Raw genomic sequence first — 24,955 nt, 5'->3', positions numbered from 1 at the left:
TGATTTTCACCCTTCTCAATTCTGTTAGCCTTTCACATTGCAACTCATCTCGTTGACTGCAATTTTGCCCTATCCACAGCCTCTTTGCCTCTGTTTGTAAATGAGCTACCTCATCTTCTACACTATTATCTGCCTTTCCAATGAGACTTGCATTGAAATCTATGCAGCTCAGGGTACTAGTCGCACCATGCTCAACCTTTTGATTCCTAACTTTGTCCAAGATCTTACCTACATCTGCCTCCGCAAGCTCTCCACTCACTGTTCTGGCACTCTGGTTCTCATCCCCTTGCAACACCAGTTTACACTCCACCATGCAGCATTAACAAGCCTTCCTAACAGGATATTAGTCCCCCTCTAGTTCAGGTGCAAGTCATTCCTTTCAGTACAGGTCCCACCTTCTCTGGAATAGAGCCCAATGATCCAAAAATCTTATGCCCTCCCTCTTACAATTTAACACATGGCTAAAGAGTTGCTGTATGATCTTCCAGGTTCTGGCCTCACTAGCATGTGGTACATTTAGCAATCCTGAGATAATAACCCTGGAGGTCTTGCATTTTAAATTAGCATCTTACTCCCTATCCCTTACAACAATCCTTGTCTATAAAATTCACCACATTTAATTTATTCCAATTTTGTTCCACAGAAGTTGAGAAGTCCAGTGCTGTACTTTAAAAATCACAAAACTTTTTAAATCAGCCAACATGACTGTTGAAATCCTAAAATTTACCCGTTGAAGAGCTTCAATACAAATACATAATTTTATCATCAAAATCTGGAAAGGAGAAAATACAAAGGTACATCAGGGATGCTGTAATCCTGGTTCATCTTCAAGAAAGGAGTTAAATCCAACTGTGATATTACAGAGGGTCTTACAGCTAAATGCCATGCAATGTCATTGCTCTCTGAATTGCAATTTGATTTTTGGCTGTCTAGAAGCTCAGGGGTCATGATCTTTACTGTCAAAGCATTTGCCATTAGATCAACTGCTTTCAACCTCTCTAAAGTTGTTGGTTCTTATCGATCGTCAAGAAATTGACCTGATCATCCACAGAAACCTGTCTTTACTCCTTAAGGGCAAGTGAGCCATGATACAAACTAACGGTACACAACAGTAAAGATAAGTGTTAGATAAAGCTGCATCAATGCTCAACATTTAGCTCAATCTTTCTTGCTCTAATGCTGCTCATTTTCACCAACAAGTGTCTTGCGGATTGGAATTAATGAGAAACCTTTCAGCTTATGATAACTATACCCCAGATCAAGATCTCTGTAGAGAAGCAGCAATACTTAAGATGACCCTGAGGCCGAGATCACAACTTCATCATCTGATTTACCAGTGCATATAAGGAGGACCTTATATTCAATGTCTGCAAGGCCTAGACCTCTATCAACCTGTCCCCTCGGTACCATGCTCTGCTGCAGCAATAAAGGTTAATGACAAGGCTTGAGAAAACATGTCACATATACAATTTTTTAGTATAAGATAAAATGCACCTCCACAGCCCTTGGTCAGTTGATGAAAAGTGTATTTGAAGATCAACACTTTAGGCTGACAAAGCCACTATCATCACTAGATTTTGATTCCCAGTTAGGTAATTCCATAATACCCTCTTTTGATAACTGGAAAACTATTTAAATAGTTTGATTTTAAAGGGGGAGGGGGAAATCCGAAATGACAGGAGAAGACAGGAGGGGGAGGGATGAAGCTAAGAGCTGGAAAGTTGATTGGCAAAAGGGATACACAGCTGGAGAAAGGAGAGAATCATGGGACGAGAGGCCTAGGGAGCAAGAAAGGGGAAGGGGAGCATCAGAGGGAGATAGAAAGCAGGCAAGGAGTGATTGTGAGAGGGACAGAGAGAGAAAAAAAGAGGAAAAAAGGGGGGATGGATAAACAAACAAAAAAATAAATAAAGGATGGGGTAAGAAGGGAAGAAGGTGCATTAATGGAAGTTAAAGAAATTAATGTTCATGCCATCAGGTTGGAGGCTACCCAGGAGGAATATAAAGTGCTATTCCTCCAACCTAAGTGTGGCTTCATCTTGACAGTAGAGGAGGCCATGGATAGACATATCAGAATGGGAATGGGAAGTGGAATTAAAATGTGTGGCCACTGGGAGATCCTGCTTTCTTTGGTGGGCAGAGCATTGATGTTCAGCGAAATGGTCTCCCAGTCTATGTCAGGTCTCACCAATATATAGAAGACCGCACCAGGAGCACCAGGCGCAGTATATCACACCAGTGTTGCCTCACCTGGTGCCCTGGTGTCTGGGGCCCTGAATGGTGGTGAGGGAGGAAGTATAAGGGCAGGTATAGCACTTGTTCCGCTTACATGGATAAGTGCCGGGGGAGAGATCGGTGGGAAGGGATAAGGGAGTTGCGTAGGGAGCGATCCCTGTGGAAAGCAGAAAGGTGGGTGGGGAGATGTGCTTGGTGGTGGGATCCCATTGGAGGTGGCGGAAGTTACGGAGTATTATATGTTGGAACTGGAGGCTGGTGGGGTGGTAGGTAAGAACAAGGGGAACTCTATCCCTAGTGGGGTGGCGTGAGGATGGGGTAAGAGCAGGTGTGTGTGAAATGGGAGAGATGTGTTTGAGAGCTGATTTGATGGTGGAGGAAGGGAAGCCCCTTTCTTTAAAAAAGGAAGTCATCTTCTTCATCCTGGAATGAAAAACCTAATCCTGAGAGCAGATGCAGTGGAGGCAGAGGAATTGCGAAAAGAGGATGGCATTTTTGCAAGACGGTGGGAAGAGGAATAGTCCAGGTAGCTGTGAGAGTCTGTAGGCTTCTTGTAGACATCAGTAGATAAGCCATCTCCAGCGATATAGACTGAAAGATCAAGAAAGGGGAGGGATGTGACGGAAATGGACCAGGTAAATTTGAGGGCAGGGTGAAAGTTGGAGGCAAAGTTAATGAAGTCAACAACCTCAGCATTCATGAAGGAAGCAGCACCCCAGATAGTCCTTCCAGGTGAGGCGACACTTCACCTGTGAGTTGGCTGGTGTGATATACTACATCCGGTGCTCCCAGTGCGGCCTTCTATATATTGGTGAGACCCGACGCAGACTGGGAGACTGTTTCGCTGACACCTACACTCTGTCCGCCAGAGAAAGCAGGGTCTCCCAGTGCCCACACATTTTAATTCCATGTCTCATTCCCATTCTGATATGCCAATCCATGGCCTTGTATTCTGTCTGGGTAGCCTCCAACCTGATGGCATGAACATTGATTTCTCTAACTTCTGTTAATGCCCTCCCTCTCCTTCTTATCCCATCCCTTATTTATTTATTTATTTATTTATTTATTTATTCTTCTCCTCTCTCTCTCTCTCTTCCCCCTCCCCTTTCTCTTTTTTCTCTCTCTGTCCCTCTCACAATCACTCCTTGCCTGCTCCCATCTCCCTCTAGTGCTCCACTCCCCCTTTTTTCCTCCCGAGGCCTCCTGTCGCATGATCCTCTCCCTTCTCCAGCTCTGTATCCCTTTTGCCAATCAACTTTCCAGCTCTTAGCTTCACTAAGAATAAATAAATAAGCAATATATATCGAGAATATGAGATAAAGAATCCCTGAAAGTGAGTCCATTGGTTGTGAAAACATTTCAGTGATGAGGCAAATGAAATTGAGTGATGTTATCCCCTTTTGTTCAACAGCCTGATTTTTTGAGGAGTAGTAACTTTTCTTGAACCTGTTGGTGTGAGTCTTGAGGCTCGTGCACCACCTCCCTGATGGCAGCAGTGAGAAGAGAGTATAACCTAGATGGTTAAGTTCCTGATGATGAATGCTGCTTCTTGCAGCAATGCTCCTTGAAGATGAGCTCAAAGGTGGTCAAGAGGTAGTTTCTCCCTCCCCTCTCCTCCCCTCTCCTTTTAAATCTTCTCAGCTTTTTTTCTCCAGTCCTACCAGAGGATTTTGGACTCTAAGCTTTTCCATTGATGCTGCCTGCCCTGTTGTGTTCATCCAGCATTTTGTGCATGTAGTTAGGAATGTGTCTGGATGGGTGTGCCTAATGGCATCTCTCAAGAAATTAAACACAATCCAAGATAAAGCAGGCTATTTGATCAGTACTCTATTAACTGTTACGAATGTGCCACAACTCTGAGGGGCTGAAGGGTACAAAGTCGCCCCCTCCTTTTTGAGAATCACTATTAATTTGGGTCTGGGACCCAGGAAATGAGAGAGAATCCTCAAGGATTTGGAATGTGTCCTGGCCTCAGCAAGACAAAGCCACGGATAATGACCATTGTCTCTTGGAGACGGAATTGTGTATTGAGTACTGTACTATTCATTGAAACCCTCAGGGGACGACCAGAGTGGGCTGGTTGAGGGATTGCATCATCCATGAGTAAGGATAAAAGAGGGTCTGGGGAACAACCCCTTCAGATGCACCAGGAGAAATGTTAGAAATCCCGTGACAGCGTTTAATAGCGACAGCCGGTGGGGGGCTCGTGTGCATCCGTTCCCTTTGCTTGGGATTGGCGGCCTCACCACAGAAGAACGGCTTTAGCTAAAGGAGAGGCCACAAGTGAACGGCCACACCAACGGGACTCCCGAAGGAGCGAAATAATAAAGGTTGGAAAACCGGTAGCGGTACCTGTTCCCATTCTATTCCTATTTCTCTCTCTCTCCAACAAAGTGCAACACAGTGACAACCAAAAGGCTGCAGCCTGAATGAATTGAGTGACTTTTATATTTCCATCGGACAATACATTTATCCCCTAGACAAGGATAGAGCTTATTTCTTCTTATTATTATTATACCCGCACTTTTAGATTTAGTATTGACAATGTATATTATCTGTATGGTTGCATTGATATTATTTTTGTGTATTTTTACTAATAAATACTGTTAAAAATAGTACCATCAGACTTCAATGGACCTCAACTGGGTAAGTCACCCAGTTACGGGGTTTGTAACACAACTGTTCTAAATATTTATTCCCTCCACCACCAAACACACTGCCTTCCTCACCAACAAGGACAAGAATCACAGGTGCATGGAAAAGTCATCATCTTCAAGAAAGGAATTCCTCCTAAGTCACATACCATCTTATCTCAAATAACTTTTGTCTTTCCTTCATGTTTTTGAATCTATTTACTGGTCCTCAGATCTGTGGAAAATAAATAAATTGTATGATTAAATACTATGTGTGTCATTCTGTCTAGTATCCTAGTAACTATTATGGTGTTTTATCTTATGCCAGTTGCAAGCTATTCCCTCAAGTTCAAGTGCTATTAGGCTAAATGTTAGGGGAAAGTGTAATCTGAATACTTGATTTATGGATCCTGTTAGAAATCAGGGTATGGACACTAATATGTGGAAAAGTGAGGGCTTTGATTGAACAATTATATGGCATTCTTCAATAATTCTGCTGATTGGATATGTGTACATGACCATCTTGAGAATCTGTAGCTTTGTGGGTGCTTTGACCTGGCATGGAGGCAAATGAATTGAAGCATTGATGATGCAAAACATTAGTTATCCAAAAGTTTAGTTATTGAAATTTTCATTTGAGGAAAGGCCAATGAGTTTCCATTTTTTGTTCTTGAATCATTTCCGTCTTAATCCTTCCTGTTGTGCAACATGCTGCACAAATATGTCAAAGTAGAGTAATGCCTAAGAAGTATAATATGAGTTGCTTAATGACTATTGGCTCTACAGTGATGAAATGCTTTGAGACATTGGTCATGATTAGACTGAACTCCTGCCTCAGCAAGGGCCTGGACTCACTGAAATTTGCTTATTGCCATTATAGGTTAACGGCAGGTGCAATCTCAATGGCTCTTCACACAGCTTTAGACCACCTGGACAACACAGACCTATGTCAAGATGCTGTTCATCGACTATATTCAGCAGTTAATACCATCATTCCCACAATCCCAATTGAGAAATTACAAAACTTGGGCCACTGTACCTCCCTCAGCAATTGGATCTTCGACTTCATAACCAGAAGCCCATAATCTGTGCTGATTGGTGATAACATCTCCTCCTCATTGACGATCACCACTGGTACACCTCAGGCGTGCGTGCTTAGTCCACTGCTCTACTCTCTGTATACCCATAATTGTGTGGCTAGGCATAGCTCAAGTACCATCTATAAGTTTGTTGATGATACAGCCATTGTTGGTAGAATCTCAGGTGGTGACGAGAGGGCATACAAGATTGAGATATGCCAGTTAGTTGAGTGGTGTCACAGCAACAATATGGCACTCAATGCCGGGAAGGGTATGATGAAAGAATACATACCAATCCTCAGAGAGGGATCAGAAGTGGAGAGTGTGCGCAGTTTCAAGTTCCTGGGTGTCAAGATCTCTGAGGATCTAACCTGGTCCCAACATATCGATTCAGTTATAAAGAAGGCAAGACAGCGGCTATACTTCATTAGAAGTTTAAAGAGATTTGGCATGTCAACAAATACACTCAAACACTTCTATAGGTGTACCGTGGAGAACATTCTAATAGGCTGCATCATTGTCTGGTATGTGGGGGTGGTGGGGGGCTACTGCACAAGATTGAAAGAAGCTGCAGAGAGATGCAAATTTAGTGGACTCCATCTTGGGTACTAGCCTACAAAGCACCCAGGACATCTGCAAGGAGTGATGTCTCAGAAAGGCAGCGTCCACTAATAAGCACCACCATCTCCCAGGGCATGCCCTTTTCCCACTGTTACCATCAGGTAGGAGGTACAGAAGCCTGAAGGTACACACTTATGATTCAGGAACAGCATCTTCCCCTCTGCTATCTGATTCCTAAATGGACATTGAACCCTCGGACACTACCTCACTTTTCAATATATATTATTTCTGTTTTTGCGCTGTTCAATATACGTATACTGTAATTGATTGATTTATTTTTATATATATATATGTATTTATTTCTTCTTCTTCTTCTATATTATGTATTGCATTGAACTGCTGCTGCTAAGTTAACAAATTTCGCTGCACATGCCGGTGATAGTAAACCTGACTCTGATTCTGAAGTAGAACACTTCACTTGTCTCTCTGAAAACTACGCATGGCACAGATATTTGAAATGCTTCTAGAGAAACAAACTTTTGTATCTTAACCTCTCCCTCTGTTGCATTTGGGTTGATAGACCCCAAAAGATAAAAAGGGCAAGGTAATTATCTCCAAATAGCATCTAATGTAGAACATACAAGAGAATTAATTCAAAAATTGTAGATGCACAAGACTTTATCTAGTGGAATTTGGAGCACTGTTGTTCTAGGATTCACCTATGCTGTAAAGCACAATGTCATATTTAAGGTGCCCTAATAGTCATTGTGGCTGGAGGAATGATTTTGATTATTATGAAAGGACGTGCTTATAACCTGAAAATTTTCTTTGCATCATTAAAGTTAATATACTAAATATAACTGGTAGGAAATTATTCATGGAATTACTGTTAGCTGTGTGTTTCTGACAAATCAGAAATTAATATGATAATTTATAAATGAAAGTTAATTGTGAGAACATAATGGTGGTGTAACATTTATTATGTTATGTTCATTGGTTGCTCTAGTAAATCATAATTTTAGTTGTGTTTGATGTGCTAGTACCGGACGTTGTTCTGAGCATTGGTTAACATTTTATTATGACCTTTAAAGATGAAATAATATTCAAATAATTTATTTACTCAACAGATAAAGAAGATAATAATACATATTTTTGTATTGATAGGATTCTGACTTTCCTATTGACACAAGAGTGAACCCTTACCTTGCTCAGATGAAAAGTACTCCCAGTATTTTGCTTCGAACAGGTGGATGTAAAATGACAAAGACTCTCAAAGTTCATGAGCTGGCAGTGAGCTGGTAAGTAAAATACATATATTATCATTGTCAGCATTCGTTTGAGATTGGGAATATGTTTTTTTTTACATTGGAGTGAAACAAATACATTTTCAGGTTTAAGGCTCCTTGGGCAAGCTGTAGGCATTAAATTTCAGCAGTTTTGATGGTAGGAATTGGCTCTCATCTCCAGTGACTTATTTTGACATTGAATACTCAACATAGATGTGGTTCTAGTGTTCTAATGTTGATAAACATTGATTATATTTGCTCTGCTTTTAGTTTTGCAGAGGTCAAGATTTTGTATGCAAATTTGTGATCTTACTAATGTTCTAGGATGGTGAATTTTGATGCCAGGAATTACATAGAACTACTAAGGTGTTTACAGAATCATAACTAGATACCGTATTTACAGTATCGGTGACTTACAGAATTTGCTAAATACATTTTAGAATGCTTTAAGAAAATTGCAGTGAGCATTCTGAAAAGACCAAATTAGTGAAATTGTTGGTAATAAGTTGTTATCTTTTAATGTACATCACAATTAAGTTAATCTATACCAATTTTCAAACTATGTGTACATATAATACATATCTTTATTCAATTTAAAATAAATGTTCAGCTTATTTAACATTCCTATGTTTGTGATATGTGTGTCTTGAAATCTATTTCACTATCTTAAACTTTTGGACAAAGTTGATACCAAAGATTGTTTTCATTCTCTCAGATTCAAAATTTCCTGCATTTATTGAAAAGTTTAACAAAATGCATCGAAAGTCTTAGGCACATATACTGTATATAGCTAGTGTGCTGAAGACTTTTGCATGTTAGTGTATTTGTCATTGTGGAGTGGAGAGCAAGTTTGTAAATCTGGTGGAAGCAAAAATTTTGGGAATGGTAAGGGTGGAGCGCCATGGGAGGAGTGTGGGACATGTGGCAAAGGAGTGCCAGGGGTGGGGAGGTGGTGTGAGTGTAGACAGCAGGCAAGGTCATTTTAATCCAAACAATTGGTTTATTGATCATTACAGAATATCTCTTTGGTGCTTTCTGCTTCCTCCCCTCTCTCTTCCCCTTATCCCAGCATAATTCCCCTCTTCTTGCTCCCTTCCTACTTTCAGTCCACAATAGAGACCCGTATCAGAATCAGGATTATCATCACTCACATATGTCATGAAATTTTGATTTTTTATGCAGAAATGCAGTGCAATTCTAGTTTGGCGATGGTATTTTCTTGCTCTTACCAGCCCATTCCAGGTTCAAGGCTTGGATCACCATTGACTAGAATCCTCAGATTCAGATTTATTTATCACATGTACATTAAAATATACAGTGCAATGAGTAATTTGTATAAACCAACACATATATCAACGTGCTGGAGCCAGCCCAAAAGTGTCGCCTCACGTTCCCGCACCTATGTAACATGCTCATAATGCTTGGCAGAACAACAGAGAATACAGTAAGTAACAAAACATTAATGTTAAAATAAGCCCCTTTCAACACTCCCACCCTCCCTCCAACTCGCCTCCACACACAGACAACCCTCCAACCCCAGGATCCAAACTCCATTCTCCAGGCTCCAGTCATCAGGCTTCCACTTCCAGGCTTCTGTTTGGCCTTCAGGCTCTGATCTTTGGTATTAACCCTGAATTAGATGATGATGGGACCAGAGCTCCAGGTACACTGACTGACCAGTCTTCATGCCTCCTCCTCGCACAGACTCATCTGAATGTGGGACAGCCCAATATCCACAGATGTCTTTTGTCATCGGTCCACATTGCTGGCCTTTGAACTCAAGCAGAGGTGTACACTCCAGATGTACTTTATTTCATGTTCACATTATTGGCCATTGAGCATGGAGTGTAAGTCTAGACTCTGAATGTCCTTTGTCATCTGTCCACAGCATTGGCCTTTGAACACAGGGTGCGGTGTGGAGGCCTTACTTCTAACTCCACACCATCATTGTTACTAAACCATAACCTAACCCCTAACTCCCCTCTCTGTCCACAAAACTGTAAAAAAACAATAAGTCTGAGCCATAATCCTGACAGAAACATAGCTTGACATTATCTTAACTGGAAAATTCTTTGATAGGTTTAACTATTTTATTGTATGCTGACCATTATTTGGTAGAATCATTACTAGGCCCCATAACATTTAAATTGCCGTATCAGATTATGATACAACCTGTCAGAATGCTTTCTAAAGTAATCTGCTGAAGTGTGTCAGAGTGTTTAATGATAAGATCTTCCCACTTAACCTCCCTAGAAATTAAAGACACTGGTGCTCTTTCCTTATGAGTGCATCAAAGTTCTGGGTCTGGAACAAGTCATCTGACATGTTAATGCCCAAGAACTTAAAGCTCCACTGCTGATCCAGTGATATTAAATATATTTATTTATATATATTATATATATTTAATATATATAATATATATTTAATATATGATATATATTTAATATCCACTGATATTAAATGCAGCATCTCCAAGTTTGCGGATGACACGAAGCTGGGTGGCGGTGTTAGCTATGAGGAGGATGCTGAGAGGATGCAGGGTGACTTGGATAGGTTAAGTAAGTGGGCAAATTCATGGCAGATGAAATTTAATGTGGATAAATGTGAGGTTATCCACTTTGGCTGCAAGAACAGGAAAACAAATTATTATCTGAACGGTGGCCGATCAGGAAAAGGGTAGATGCAACGAGACCTGGGTGTCATTGTACACCAGTCATTGAAGGTGGGCATGCAGGTACAGCAGGTGGTGAAAAAGGCAAATGGTATGTTGGCGCTCATAGCAAAAGGATTTGAGTACAGGAGCAGGGAGGTTCTACTGCAGTTGTACAAGGCCTTGGTGAGACTGCACCTAGAATATTATGTGCAGTTTTGGTGCCCTAATCTGAGGAAAGACATTCTTGCCATAGAGGGAGTACAGAGAAGGTTCACCAGATTGATTCCTGGGATGGCAAGACCTTCGTATGAAGTAAGACTGGATCGACAGGGCTTATACTCACTGGAATTTAGAAGATTGAGGGGGGATCTTATTGAAACGTATAAAATTCTAAAGGGATTGGACAGGCTAGATGCAGGAAGATTGTTTCTGATGTTGGGGAGGTCTGGAATGAGGGGTCACAGTTTAAGGATAAAGGGGAAGCATTGTAGGACTGAGATGAGGAAGAACTTCTTCATGCAGGGGTGGTGAATCTGTGGAATTCTCTGCCACAGGAAACAGTTGAGGCCGGTTCATTGGCTATACTTAAGAGGAAGTTAGATATGACCCTTGTGGCGAAAGGGATCAGGGGGTATGGAGAGAAAGCAGGTACAGGGTTCTGAGTTGGATGATCAGCCATGATTATACTGAATGGCGGTGCAGGCTCGAAGGGCCAAATGGCCTACTCCTGCACCTATTTTCTATGTTTCTATGATCCCCCAATGCAGACTGGTGCCCTCCTTTACTTTCCTGTAGTTTTGCTGGAGATTGTTGCTCCACTCGACCATGTGTCCTATGCCACTTTATAAGCTGATTCATCACTACCTATGATTCAGCCAAAAACAGTAGTGTTGTTTGTGAATTTTAAGATGGCATTGGAGCTGTCATTACCAATCCTCACTGATTGAGGTCTGCTGATGAGGAAGTCAAGTATACAGTTGCAGAGGAAGTTACAGAAGTCCAGGTCTTGAAGCTTGATGATGAGTTTGGATGAGATGATTGTTTTGTACAGTGAACTGTAGTTGATGATATTGAGTTCCTAATGTTCAGATGGTCCAGGGCAGAGTTAACAGCCAAAGAAATTGCATCTGCTGTTGATCCTTTGTCATGGTAGGCAAATTGGAACAGATATAGGTAATCTCTGAGGCAAGAATTTATTTCTGCCGTAACCAGCCACTTGAATAACTTCATTTAAGTTGATGTGAGCAGTTACTTTTTGAAGCAGGTGGAAACCTTAGACTAGAGAAGCAGGAGGATGAAAATGTTGACAAATACTCCAGCCAATTGGTCTTCAAAGATCTTTAGTACTCAGCCAGGTACACCATCTGTTGCAGATGCCTTTCATGAATTCATGTTCTTGAAGGATGCCTAGACCATGGCCTCAGAGACTGAAGTTGAAGGGTCATCCGGAAATTTATGGGTTTGTCATAATTCTCCTTATCAATGTGCGCATAAGAGACATAGAGCATATCTGACTGATGAGTTGCTACCATTAATACTACCTAATCATACCTTATAGTCAGTTGTATTGTGCAAGTATTGCCACAGTTATCAAGCACCCACCCCTCTGTGAATACAGTTTAACTTAAACTCTCGCCTGGGATCCTTGCCTGATACGCTCTCGCCTGGGTGCCTCGCTGTCTAGTTCTACCACTGGAGCAAGACTGGACCTTGCTGTGTCCAGTTAAGGAACTGTCTTTTGTTGTTCTGGAACTGTCTCGCTGTGTCCTCACCTTCGCTAGGTAGGTCCACCCTTTTGCCGCTACCTTGAGTTAGAACTGTCTCTGTGTCCATGCTTTTGCTAGGTAGATCCGGCCGTTTGCCGCTACCTAGTGTTGGGAACTGTCTCGTCGTGTTCGGCTTTCTGTGTATGAGTCCCGGCCCTATGTCTTGTTCCCAAGGAGGGGTCCTGTCACATGTAGTGTGTACCTACAAAAATCTTCTGAAACTCCCACCCAGAAGCCCTTGACAAAACTGGAAATTCATAATCTAGCAAAGGTTGGATCTCTGCATTTAGAGATGGCAACTGAGAGTTCCTGTTCTCCCTCAACCAAGGCTCTGCGTTCTGCATTCCTGTCTTCCAAGACCAAGTCTGAGCTTCATGTCCTCATCCAGCCCTGGAGTCCTGCATCCTGCCCCACGTCCAGTCCTATTGTCCTCGCCTAGATCTGGAATCCGAGCCTGAGTCAAGAGCTAGGTCCGGATCCCTGTCCAGTCTCTGGCTCAGAGTCCTTGTCCAGGTTCCAAGTTCCTAGTTCCTCATCCAGGTCCTGATTTCCTAGTGTAGTCCTAGCCCAGACCCTGTATCCTAGTCTTGTCCAGGGCCTGTGTCTTGTCCAGTGTTGTTTCTTCCCCACTTCCCTTGCTTTCTTGACACACCTAGTCCTGTCCCTAGTACTTCAGTGTCTGTGTCTTGCATTTGGGTCCACTCTCAGCGCCCACCCTATGACAACATGTTCTTCTGAAGCTGGTAATAACTGTTAGCTCTGCTAAAGAGTCCTTGAATGTTTGTGAGTGTTTGGATTTACCAAAATGAGGTGAGGAAAGTAGGCATTCTTGATGGTGGCATAGCATTGGTAAAGTGTCATGAGTCCTCCAGTATTGCAGGTAATGTGTTGACAGTAATCATGTAGAGACTTCATCAAGCTTGCCTGATTTCTCACCACAATGTGACAGGCTTTTCATAGTTATCCTGTTTTCATAGTTGTTGTTGATTACGGCATCTCAATTCTTCAAACGCTAGCTTGATGTCTGCCTGTTGTATGGTAACAGCCTATAAACATAAGGCTGTTATCATTTTTAAAATCTGATTTAACTGGCATATTATAGAGTTTCCTTTTACTGCCATCTCTGTATGTAAGCCACTCCTGTGTTGTAAGCATAAGCCAGTTAAGCTAAAAAATTTAACTGGAGCCATGTCCCTAAGAACATAGTACAAAAGTACAACAAAATTTTTTATTATCAAAGTACATTTATATCATCATATACAACCCTGAAATTATTTTTCCTCTGGGCATACTCAGCAAATCTATAGAATAATAACTATAACAGGATCAATGAAAGGTCAACCAGTGCGCAGAAGACAATAAACTGTACAAATGTGATTATAAATAAATAGCAATAAATAATGAGAATATGAATGTTGAGTGCTTAAAGTGAGATTATTGGTTGTAGGAATATTTCAATGATGGGGAAGTGAAAGTAGTTGTCCCCTTCTATTCAAGAGCCTGATGGTTGAGGGGTAGTAACTGTTCTTGAACCTGGTGGTGCAAGTCCTGAGGCTCTTGTACCTTTTACTTGATGGCAAAATCAAGAAGAAAGAATGAACTGGTTGGTGGGAATCTCTGATGAGGATGGGAACAGGTGGTAGTCTGTAAACAATCATCATCTTCTCTTGACTGCAGTTGACAGATTTGTTGAGTTGTTAGTCTTCTGCATGGCTCTGGATAGGATATGTTGAAGTCATATTGAAGATCGCAGTAAGTGCTACACAGAGGAATCTTTACCCTTTTAGGAAGTGCAATCCATTCCACTCCATGAACATCAGTACAATTTGGGATCACAAACAGAAAATAATGGATGGTAAACTAGAGAGCTCTTTTATTCTTAGGCATTTTTTTTGGACCCACCATGTGTAGACCATGTGGTGATTCTTGGTGGTCAAAGCCAACACTCTGAACACCTGACTCCTGATAACAAGTGTACCAGCAAGAAGAACAGAAGACTCATAATAAGATTGATGTAATAACCAAAAACAATGATTTGAGACAGTTATTGTTATTCTTGGGAGTAAAAGACCCATCTTTACTTTGAAGGTGGCTTCTATTCTGTTGAAAGCCAGCACAACTTTTTTAAATCGGGTAGACCAAATAGTATTTAGTAGCTCCAAACTGGGCAGTCATGAGGTCATGTGGACCATCAGTAGCAGAAATGAACGCTCATTATCTGTAAACTCATTGCCCAACATCTCCTTCATTCTAAATTACCAGTAAACAAGGAGATTAATCCAGGTTCAATAAGGAATGCAGAAGGCCATGTGAGGATCAACATCAGCCATACCTAAGAATGGGAATTTGTAAAGCTGCAATGTTCTTGTTAATAAGTATGAAAAAGGCATAACAAATCTCTAATCCAACAGATCAGATCCAGGCTTTCCAGTCCTAACATCATGAATGGTGGCAAACAATTAATTACTTAATAGGAACAGATGGTAGAGACTCCAAGAACATTCATAATTTTCAAGAACTCAGCATAGAAGTGATGAAAGAGTGAAATATTAGTGTTGAAGATCTGCATTTTGTTTCTTATTCACAGAGCAAGAGCGACAATGGAGCAGTAGGATAGGGAGGGTGACTGATGAATATAGAGCTGTGGATCTAGATCCTGACATGGATTTTAGTAAGGCATTTGACAAAGTCCCTTATGGGAGGCTCATCCAGAAGATTAAAGTGCATGGGATCAACGGTGAATTGGCCATTTAGATTCAGATGTGTCTTGCCTTCAAAAGACAGAGGGTAGAGGTAGAAGGGAATAATTCTAGCTGGAGGTGTGTGATTAGTGGGGTTCCACAAATGACAGATAAATGTGAAGTGTTGCACCTTGGTAAGTCAAATGTAAAGAAACCATATATTGTTAAGGACGAGATCCTTAACAGTGTTGATGAGCAGAGGTTCAAGTTGACAGCTCACTGAAATGGTAGGGTGATTAATAAGGCTTATGGCATGTTTGTTTTTGTTAGTCAAGGCATTGAGTTCAAAAGTCAGTAAGTTATGTGGCAGCTTTATAAAACATAGTTAGGTGGCATCTGGAGTACTGTATACAGTTGTGGTTGACCCATTCTAGGAAGGATGTTGAGGCTCTGGTGAGAATGCAGAAGAGGTTTATCAGGATGCTGCCTGGCTTAGAAGGAAAGTGCTACAAGGAGAGGTTGGACAAACTTGCATTGTTTTTTCTAGATTGGCAGAAACTGAGGGGAGATCTGATAAAGATTTATGCAATTTTGAGAGACATAAATAGAGTAGTCAGATAGTGTATTTGTCCTAAGATTGAAATGTCTAATACCAGAGGGCATGCCTTTAAAGTGAGAAGGGGTAATTTCAAAGGCGATGTGGGGGCAGGTTTTCTACACAGAATGGTGGGTGCCTGGAATGTACTGCCCGGATGGTGGTAGAGGCAGGAACTTTTAAGGGACGTTCAGATAGACACGTAGATGTTATGAAAATTGAAGGATATGGACGTTGTGCAGGCATAAGGGATGGTTTAGTTGGCCATTTGATTATTAATTCATTTGCTTTGGCATGGTATTGTGGGCCATAGGGCCTGTTCCTGTTCTGTACTGTTCTATGTTCTATAGCTGTGAGTACCTGGCTTGATCTGTTCATCATTCCTTATCCCTTTTTGGCCTTGGTCCCCTATCATACCACTCTCCCTCTTTCTCCCCTTTCCATTCTTAGTCCTGATAAGGGGTTTTCATCTGAAATGTCAACAGTTCTTTTCCCCCCCTGCAGATGCTACTTAGCCTGCTGAAATCCTCCAGTAAATTATTTCTTGTTCCAGGTACCAGCATCAGCAGTCTCTTGTGTCTTCCTCTATGTTTGAGCTTACTACTTGGAATGCTCAGAATATTAATGGATTGATGGAACTGTAAAATTTTTGTATGCTCCTGGGGTTTTTGTGAACAATACTGGGACATCAAGTTATGTATGCCCTGTTTTTGTTATTGTTTAATATTGTTTTAAAAGCAGTTGTCTAGTTGGCCAAATTAAATTTATTTGTTAGGTGCTACTGTGGTCTCAATAGAATGAGCAGGAAATACTAATAAGTTTCCAATTAGAAGAGCTCTATCATTTTGGATAAAGTAAATGCACTGAAAGTAGAAGAACACATTGTGAAACTTCTAAGTCCAAAACAATTTAAATGCAGGAGCTGTAAGTTTGTATATTACAATATAACTCTTGCAAAACCCCTGTTTTCTTGGGCTTCTCTGGACTCTGTGCTGAAAAACCCACAGTTGTCGGGCCACATAATTCTAGGGAATACACATTTCAGTCCCGCCAGATCCATGAGATTGGAACATCTATTCCACCCAAACCCCGGTTTGTGCGAGTACTGTGCGATTGGCTACCCTGATACAACTTGTTGCCACGAAGTAACAGACAGCACACTATGCACGATTAAAGGATATATATTTAGGACTATTAACTTAACTAAATGGTTAAAAATGGTTTAAAAAAAACCAAAAAGGAGTCATTATAAATAAATAGTCAAATGTGCACAGGTTGGAGCTCAACTCTTCGAAAAGTTATATTCACTGATCCTCAATAGACTTCCGCACTTTGCTTGATCGAATCACAGTCCCCACCAGGTAAGATCCTATGACCTCTTCTCTCCAGCCTTTTCTCTCCTCATCTCCCACTGAATAAAGACAGAAGCTCACACCTGGCATCAGGCACACAAACAAAAACATCCTGCTCCCCTGATTGGATGGCTCACATTCCAAAGCAGTCATTTAACCATAACCCAAACACTGCTTCTATAGAAATACCATTACTTGAGATACCCTACAATGTTAGCAGTGAAACCTTTACCAGGGCATTACACTTGTGCACTGGTAGCTCAATTGTCAACTCTACTTAAAAGAAGCATACTGTATTTAATGTTTGAGTACAAGATTAAGAATTAAGAATATATTAAGAATATTATTAAGAATATATTTAACTAAGAAGAATATTAAGAATATATTTAACTGATTTTGGAAAATGTTGCTTAAAGGAGATAGCTTGCTGGTCGTATGCTCTTTTCATTGCCTATCTCATAATTTATCACATTTCAGGCAGATAATGTATGGACCAGCCTTTAGCTGAAGGGGAGTGATATTACTATATTAACAAATTACCATAGAGAGTGAAGGCAGCATGCAGCTAGCACAGGGGTGGGCAAACTTTTTGACTTGTGGGCCACAAAGGGTTCTAAAATTTGACAGGGAGGCTGGACCAGGAGCAGATGGACGGAGTGTTTTGGTAATACACCTCATAAGAGAAAATAAAATATCATGGGATATGTAGAAAACATGTGCTTTAATTTCAATTGAAAATGAACAAATGTATTACAACAAAATATCTGTCTTTGAAGTCCCATGGTATTTAGCTATTTATTGAAATGACTTTTAAAACACTGAAAATTAAATGAATAAAATACAGCTTTTTTTAATAGTAACAGTTATTATTTTAAAGCACCGAAAATTCTGTTATCCTTCAAGATATTATCATCATCACTCTCCTCCTGACTATCTTTATTTCAAAAACGGTAGGTGATGCAGGTCTACTTGTCCTGCTCCTTCTTATTCAATTGTCCCCTGTGCCAAAACTCAACAACGACCAGCACAAAGACAGAACAATGACAGCGCGCCAGTATGCAGAGTGCGTTATTTGATCTGGAGCGCATTTTTTATTTTGAGAACGTACGTGCACCTGCGCACTACTCATGTCCATCACTTAACAGAAATGACATGTAACATGTAAGGCTTATTGAAAAAAATATTTTCAAATGCATTTTTTACATAACACAATGAAGAAACTTATTTTTAATTTAAGTGGGAACAGTGTTGTTGGTCTCCCTTTTTAGCCAGCGCATCAAAGTCTGGATTTAGTTTTGTTGTGGCAATTCTCAGGATGGATCTGAGGTGTTGGTCAGTTAACTTGGATCTGTGGCTGGATTTGTTGATGTTCATGACGCTGAACGCCTGTTCACGCAAATAGGTCGAGCCGAACAAAGAGTAAAGCGCAAATGTGGAGTAATATGCCGCACCTCAACAAAGGTCAATGTATATAGAGTGCGTCATCTATTGGGAAAACGCCAGAATTGCGGGGAAAAGCGTTAACAAGGTTTATTAATATAATTTCATCAAGTTCTGCAGGCCGGATTAAAAAGCTTAACGGGCCGCATATGGCCCGCGGGCCGTAGTTTGCCCATGCCTGAGCTAGCATCTTCCCAGCACATTATCAATGGGGAGATCTACCACACTGAAGAATAAAGTATACGATGCCTTTCCTTTACCAATGTAAATGGTGTTACATTATGGAGAATCTGACTGACTATGAGCCTCCTAGATACTGAAACTGTTATCGTCACAATGGCATTTAATATTTTAGCCATTAATTCTTTAAAGGTTGCATCAGCAATGAAAATAGCAAAACGCCAAAGTATCTGCAAAGCCACTGATGCAAGAAAAATGCCTATAAACTTTCCCCATAGGTAAGTAAACCAGACAAGAGAACATAAGCTTTTTTTAAAAAAATACAGGATTGGCTTTTCTAGAGTTACAACAGACTGCATACATAGGCATTGGAATTCTTCAGATTCCCAGCATAGCATCTTTATCATTAAAATGGATTTACACATTTTCAACAAATATTTGTCCTTCGAGTCCATTATATTGTGGCAACTTTTTTCTAGCCAGTTTTGTCAAATTACAGGCCATAAGAAGACCATAAGATATACAAGCAGAATTAGGCCTATCAAGGCCTCTCCTATTCAATCATGGCTGCTTTTCCCCCACAATCTCATTCACGTTACCCTTAACAGGAGAAAAGAGGGGGTTATCAATCAAGAACCTTTCAATTTCTACCTTATCTAATAATTTACCCTTCACAACCCTTTATGGCAATGAATTCCATAGAGTCACCACCCCTGCTGAACAAATTTCTCCTCATCTCAATTTCTAAAGGGACATTCTTTTATTATGAGGATGAAAATGACAAGTTGTGGTCCCATCACTGACCCAAAGGAACTTCAGTAATCACTAACAGCCACCCTGAGAAGGACCTCTTTGTTTCTACTCTCTGACTTCTGCCAGTTAGCCAATCTTCTATGTTAGTACATTGTTTCTATCACAATGGGTTCTTGTTTAACAAATTTATATATGGCACCATGTCAAAGGCCTTCTGACTCTCCTTTGTCTAACCTGCTTGTCACCTCCTTAAAGAATTTTGATAGATTTGTCAGCCAAGATCTTCCCTTAACAAGACCGTGCTGACTTCACCCTATTTTATTCTGTATCAAGTACTCCAAAATTACTTCCTTAGTAATGGACTTTAAAACTTATAAATTACTGAAGTTAGGCTAGCTAGTATATTATTTCCTCAATATTGCATCCCACCTTTCTTAAACAGGGGTGGTATACTTGTAATTTACTAGTCCTTTAGGACCCTCACTGACTCCAGTGATCCTTGAAAGATCACAACTAATACTTCCAAAATCTCTCCAGCTACCTCTTTCATAATTCTACGGTGAATTAAGCTGGTCCAGGTGATTTTCCCCGGCATCTTCTCCTCAGTAATGGCCACCACATTCACTTCTGTTCTCAACTCTTTTGAACCTACATCATGTTACTGACTGTGAAACCTGATTCATTTTCTTTGCCATTTTTTTCCCCAAATACTAATTCTTTACCATTATTTTCTAGTGGTCCAATGTCCACTCTGGCCTTTTTCTTACCCTTCATGTGTCCAAAAAACACTTTTGGAATCTTATTTTATATTATTGGCAAGTTTACCATCATATTTAATCTTTTCTTCCTTATTGTATTTTTAGCTTTGAGCCCTCCACATGATCCAACTGGAGGCTGAGATACCTTGTCATCGCTTAGGGCCAAAACACTGGATAAGTCAGCTTTGTGGTGCAATGTCTGGTTACCTTGATTGTTCTAGATAAATTCAGAATTTTTTCAGAAGTAGTTGAATTTTGAGTGCAAACATCTCACAAATAACTTAAATTCTTGCCCATTATGGCAACCAAAACTCTGCAGTTCTCCAAGTTTGGTTCAAGGTTCACTATAAATTTATCACTTTTATTTTCAAAGTTGTTTCTCTAGAAGTGAAGTATAATGCTCAGCTAATCTTTTTCTAAGTAACTTATTATCTGTACTTTAGTTTTAGTGATTTGTACCTGAGTGTTTTGCTAGATAACCTCTATGGTCTTGAGGTTAATCAGGAAGACTAACAATTGGAACCATATAACACTAATTTCTTTTTAATATAGCTGATTAACATTTATAATCTTGATATCACAAATGAGAAAATCTGCAGATGCTGTAAGTACAAGCAACACACAAAATATTCATGGAACTGAGCAGCCAGGCAGCATCTATGGAAAAAAAGTACAGTACTGAGTTCCTCCAACATTTTGTGTATGTTGTTTGTACTTCAAGCATCTGCAGATTTTCTCTGTTTGTGATTGGATTATCACATTGCGAGGTCTCTTCCAGGGACACCTACCATGAAGAAGTTTAAATCTTCCCTTCCAGTTCTGCTGAAGGGTCTTGGCCCAAAATGTCGATTGTTCTTTTTTCTATAGGTGCAGCCTGGCCTGCTGAGTTCCTCTAGAATTTTGTGTGTAATCCTGATATCAGGTTGACATTGCAGTATAAAGTGACAGTCTGTTTATGTGGTAATGAAATGTCAATTTCTAACACCATTACCAACAGTACTAAACAGGAAACTCTTTGCTGCCCTTAGCAAATGTCAGCCTGATAGAGTGTGTTCTTGACCTTTGTAGTCTATCAAACACAGTTTAAGATCAGACAAATTCCTTAAATTTATGACTGTTATTAAATTATATACCACTCAGCCTCACTGATTTATGTCATTGCTAGGTACTAGCAACACATTTGTAGAGGTGTCTGAATGTGTCCTTTTGTTCTTGTTTTAATTGAATGAAACTGTTCAGTTTTGCATTAAATAATTTTAGTGCATGTAGAATTGTGCATTATAATATGGTGCTACTCAAGCCTCCCATGCCAATGTCTTCCGAGCCCCAAAGTTTTTTAACATGTACAACTGCAAGAGTCATCCACATTTACTACTTGTAATTTCAAAATCTAAAATTATGAAGAGCACTTTTCTACAATTGATATCTAATGTGTAAGATTTTAAAATGGAATCTCTAAACAGGAAATACTGCTTAAAGAAGTGTTTATTTGATTCACTTTTCAGTAGGAAGTATGGGACAGACATGGGGCCAAACATGGATGATATGGCACTGCATGATCAGAAGTGGTCATCATTAAAGAAAGTAAAAACCCTTATCTTTAAGTTTGGAAGTTGTGATCCATCATAAAATATCAATCAGCAAGGCAATTGATAAGGTACCCCATGCCAGGCTTATGGGAAAGTAAGGAGGCATGGGATCCAAGGGGACATTGCTTTGTGGATCCAGAACTGGCTTGCCCACAGAAGGCAAAAAGTGGTTGTAGATGGGTCATATTCTGCATGGAGGCCAGTGACCAGTGGTGTGCCTCAGGTGTCTGTTCTGGGACCCTTACTCTTCATGATTTTTATAAATGACCTGGATGAGAAAGTGGAGGGATGGGTTAGTAAGTTTGCTGATGTTGTTGTGGATAGTGTAGAGGGCTGTCAGAGGTTGCAGCAGGACATTGATAGGATGCTATAAAACTGGGCTGAGAAGTGGCAGATGGAGTTCAACCCAGATGAGTGTGAGGTGGTTCATTTTGGTTGGTCAAAAATGACGACAGAATATAGTATTAATGTTAAGGCTCTTGGCAGTGTGGAGGCTCAGCGGGATCTTGGGGTCCGAGTCCATAGGATGATCAAAGCAGCTGTGCAGGTTGACTTTGTGGTTAAGAAGGCATACAGTGTATTGGCCTTCATCAAGCATGGAGTTGAATTTAGGAGCCAAGAAGTAATGTTGCAGCTGTATAGGACCCTGTTCAGACCCCACTTGGAGTACTGTGCTCAGTTCTGGTCGCCTCACTGCAGGAAGGATATGAAAATCATAGAAAGGGTGCAGAGGAGATTTACAAGGATGTTGCCTGGATTGGGGAGCTTGACTTATGAGAATAGGTTGAGTGAACTTGGCCTTTTCCCCTTGGAGTGATGGAGGATGAGAGGTGACCTGATAGAGGTGTACAAGATAATGAGAGGCATTGATCATGTGGATAATCAGAGGCTTTTTCTCAGGGCTGAAATGGCTGCCACAAGAGGACACAGGTTTAAGGTGCTTGGGAGCAGGTACAGAGGAGATGTCAGGGGTGAGTTTTCTTTACGCATAGAGTGGTGAGTACATGGGATGGGTTGCCGGCAACGGAGTTGGAGGCAGATATGATAGTGTCTTTTAAGGGACTTTTGGATAGGTACATGGAGCTTAGAAAAATAGAGGGCTATGGGCAACCCTAGTGATTTCTAAGATAAGGACATGTTCGGTACAGCTTTGTGGTTGGAAGGGCCTATATTGTCCTGTAGGTTTTCTATGTTTCTAAAAGATTCTATAGTCCTCTTCAGTGGCAGATTCTCAAACAGCAGTTCAGTTAAGAACTTCCGTTAACTGATAAGGTGGATCCCCTCCTCAGTTTCTCATTTAAAAAAATAATTAAAAACCTATATGACTTATGTAAATGTGTGCTTAAATGTTGCAACGGAAATACCTGGTGTGAATTGTATCCGGCATTGTTATATAGAAGTAGTGCCAATCTCATTTAAGGATTAATTTGCCATTCATTTTCTATGCAATATAAAATGTTAATGGGACTTGAAACTTTTTGTGTAAATTGTAAAATCTATGAAAATACAATATTCCATGCTTCACTGTACCAACAGTAATTATGAATACTAGTATTTGCATTATAATGACAGGCACTATTTTGAGAAACATTAAAATCCCCAAAATCCCAAGAATTAGACTCAGCCAGTTCAGTACACCCCAATTTATAGCAAGAAACAACAGAAATACTGGAATAAAACAGAAGCTTCAGAATTTTACAACATTGCAGTTATAATATAAAAGACTTGCACCCTAAAACTAGCCTTATCTCTAGCAAAGTTGCTCTTATATATTTACAACATGGGCACCTTTCTAATAATGGGAAAAATTACCCAATTATGTCCAAAAAGCAACTCAACACCTGCTTAGTCTGCTCTTGGTCATTGATACATTGATATAAAGTGTCATCAAAGGCACCTACAAACAACAGCTAATCACCAATAGGGAATTCACCAATCCCAATTTGAGTTTTGACAGGACCATTCTGTTTAAGCCATCCTCAGACTTTGTGCCAACATGAAGAGGTGAATTGCAGAGATGAGTTGAGAGAATCTGCCCATGATATGAAGGGAACATTTCCATTTTCAGAAAGAATGTTATTCCTTAAGTTTGAAAGGGACATGAAGATTAAGAAGATGGATTCCTCATATCTGATTTCCTAAGCAGGGCAGGAATTTGGCACTCTTGTGCCAATATCTTTAACTAATGCTTGGAAAGTTTTGCAATGATACAGGAATCCTAACCAGTGTCTTTTCACACTATTTGCTCATGGTTTTATGCTAGAGGTTTGTTGGTGATAATGAAGAGGTGATTTTGTAATAGAAAATTGCTTTCTTTGATGAGCCTAATATGACAAGAGCACAAGCAAGAGCAAAAAAATGCTGTGTGCAGGATCTTTTTTATATAGAAATACACCGGAACATTTACAAACTCCTTAACATGGGGCAATTAAAGATAGAAAGGAGATATTTGGAAGGTACATAAGATATTAGGGTAAAATATTAGGGTGATTTTTACCTCTTTTGTGGCACTTTGGCTATGGAGCTCAATTGCCCCAGTTGCCATCAGGAAGGGGTCCTCAGGAGTAGTTCGACCTTAAGCTTGAGATGACCTTCCTTCAGTCTTGAGTTACAACCTGCATTTACGTGCTATCTTGTACTAAAAGGGAAACTAGTGAGGTGAGTTGGTGAATTAACTGGCTTACTTATGAATGTGAGTACCTCTGTTTAGCTGCCATTCATGGTAGAGCAAAATCTGGTGTGCGAGTGATCAGAGAGTTGAAGCTAAAAACATTACATCTCAGTATTAGTAAAAAAAAATAGAAGCTCTCACCTTTTCATATCTTTTGAAGTCAAAATAGTAATTTTATTGTTCTATATTTATAGTTATTATAGACAATAGGTGCAGAAGTAGACCATTCGACCCTTCGAGCCTGAACCGCCATTCTGAGATCATGGCTGATCATCTACTATCAATACCCGGTTCCTGCCTTGTCCCCATAACCCTTGATTCCCCTATCCATAAGATACCTATCTAGCTCCTTCTTGAAAGCATCCAGAGAATTGGCCTCCACTGCCTTCCGAGGCAGTGCATTCCAGACCCCCACAACTCTCTGGGAGAATAAGTTTTTCCTTAACTCTGTACTAAATGACCTACCCCTTATTCTCAAACCATGCCCTCTGGTACTGGACTCTCCTAGCATCTGGAACATATTTCCTGCCTCTATCTTGTCCAATCCCTTAATAATCTTATATGTTGCAATCAGATCCCCTCTCAATCTCCTTAATTCCAGCATGTACAAGCCCAGTCTCTCTAACCTCTCTGCGTAAGACAGTCTGGACATCCCAGGGATTAACCTCGTGAATCTACGCTGCACTTTCTCTATAGCCAGGATGTCCTTCCTTAACCCTGGAG

General features: G+C 40.4%; 1 protein-coding gene across 3 annotated transcripts in view; it reads left to right on the top strand.

Annotated features, from left to right (window-relative positions):
* LOC132392864 (sperm-associated antigen 16 protein) overlaps positions 1-24,955 on the top strand; it is a 777,809-nt gene that overhangs the window by 67,241 nt on the left and 685,613 nt on the right. For all 3 annotated transcript variants that reach the window (XM_059967355.1, XM_059967357.1, XM_059967356.1), the window contains exon 10: positions 7,673-7,806. In XM_059967355.1, coding sequence (XP_059823338.1) covers positions 7,673-7,806 — 134 coding nt within the window. The remainder of the gene's footprint in view (positions 1-7,672; positions 7,807-24,955) is intronic.

The sequence above is a fragment of the Hypanus sabinus genome, chromosome 4, assembly GCF_030144855.1.
Source record: "Hypanus sabinus isolate sHypSab1 chromosome 4, sHypSab1.hap1, whole genome shotgun sequence".
Lineage (NCBI taxonomy): Eukaryota > Metazoa > Chordata > Chondrichthyes > Myliobatiformes > Dasyatidae > Hypanus > Hypanus sabinus.
The sequence above is the reverse complement of the archived record's forward strand: the minus strand, read 5'-3'. Positions and strand labels throughout refer to the sequence as shown.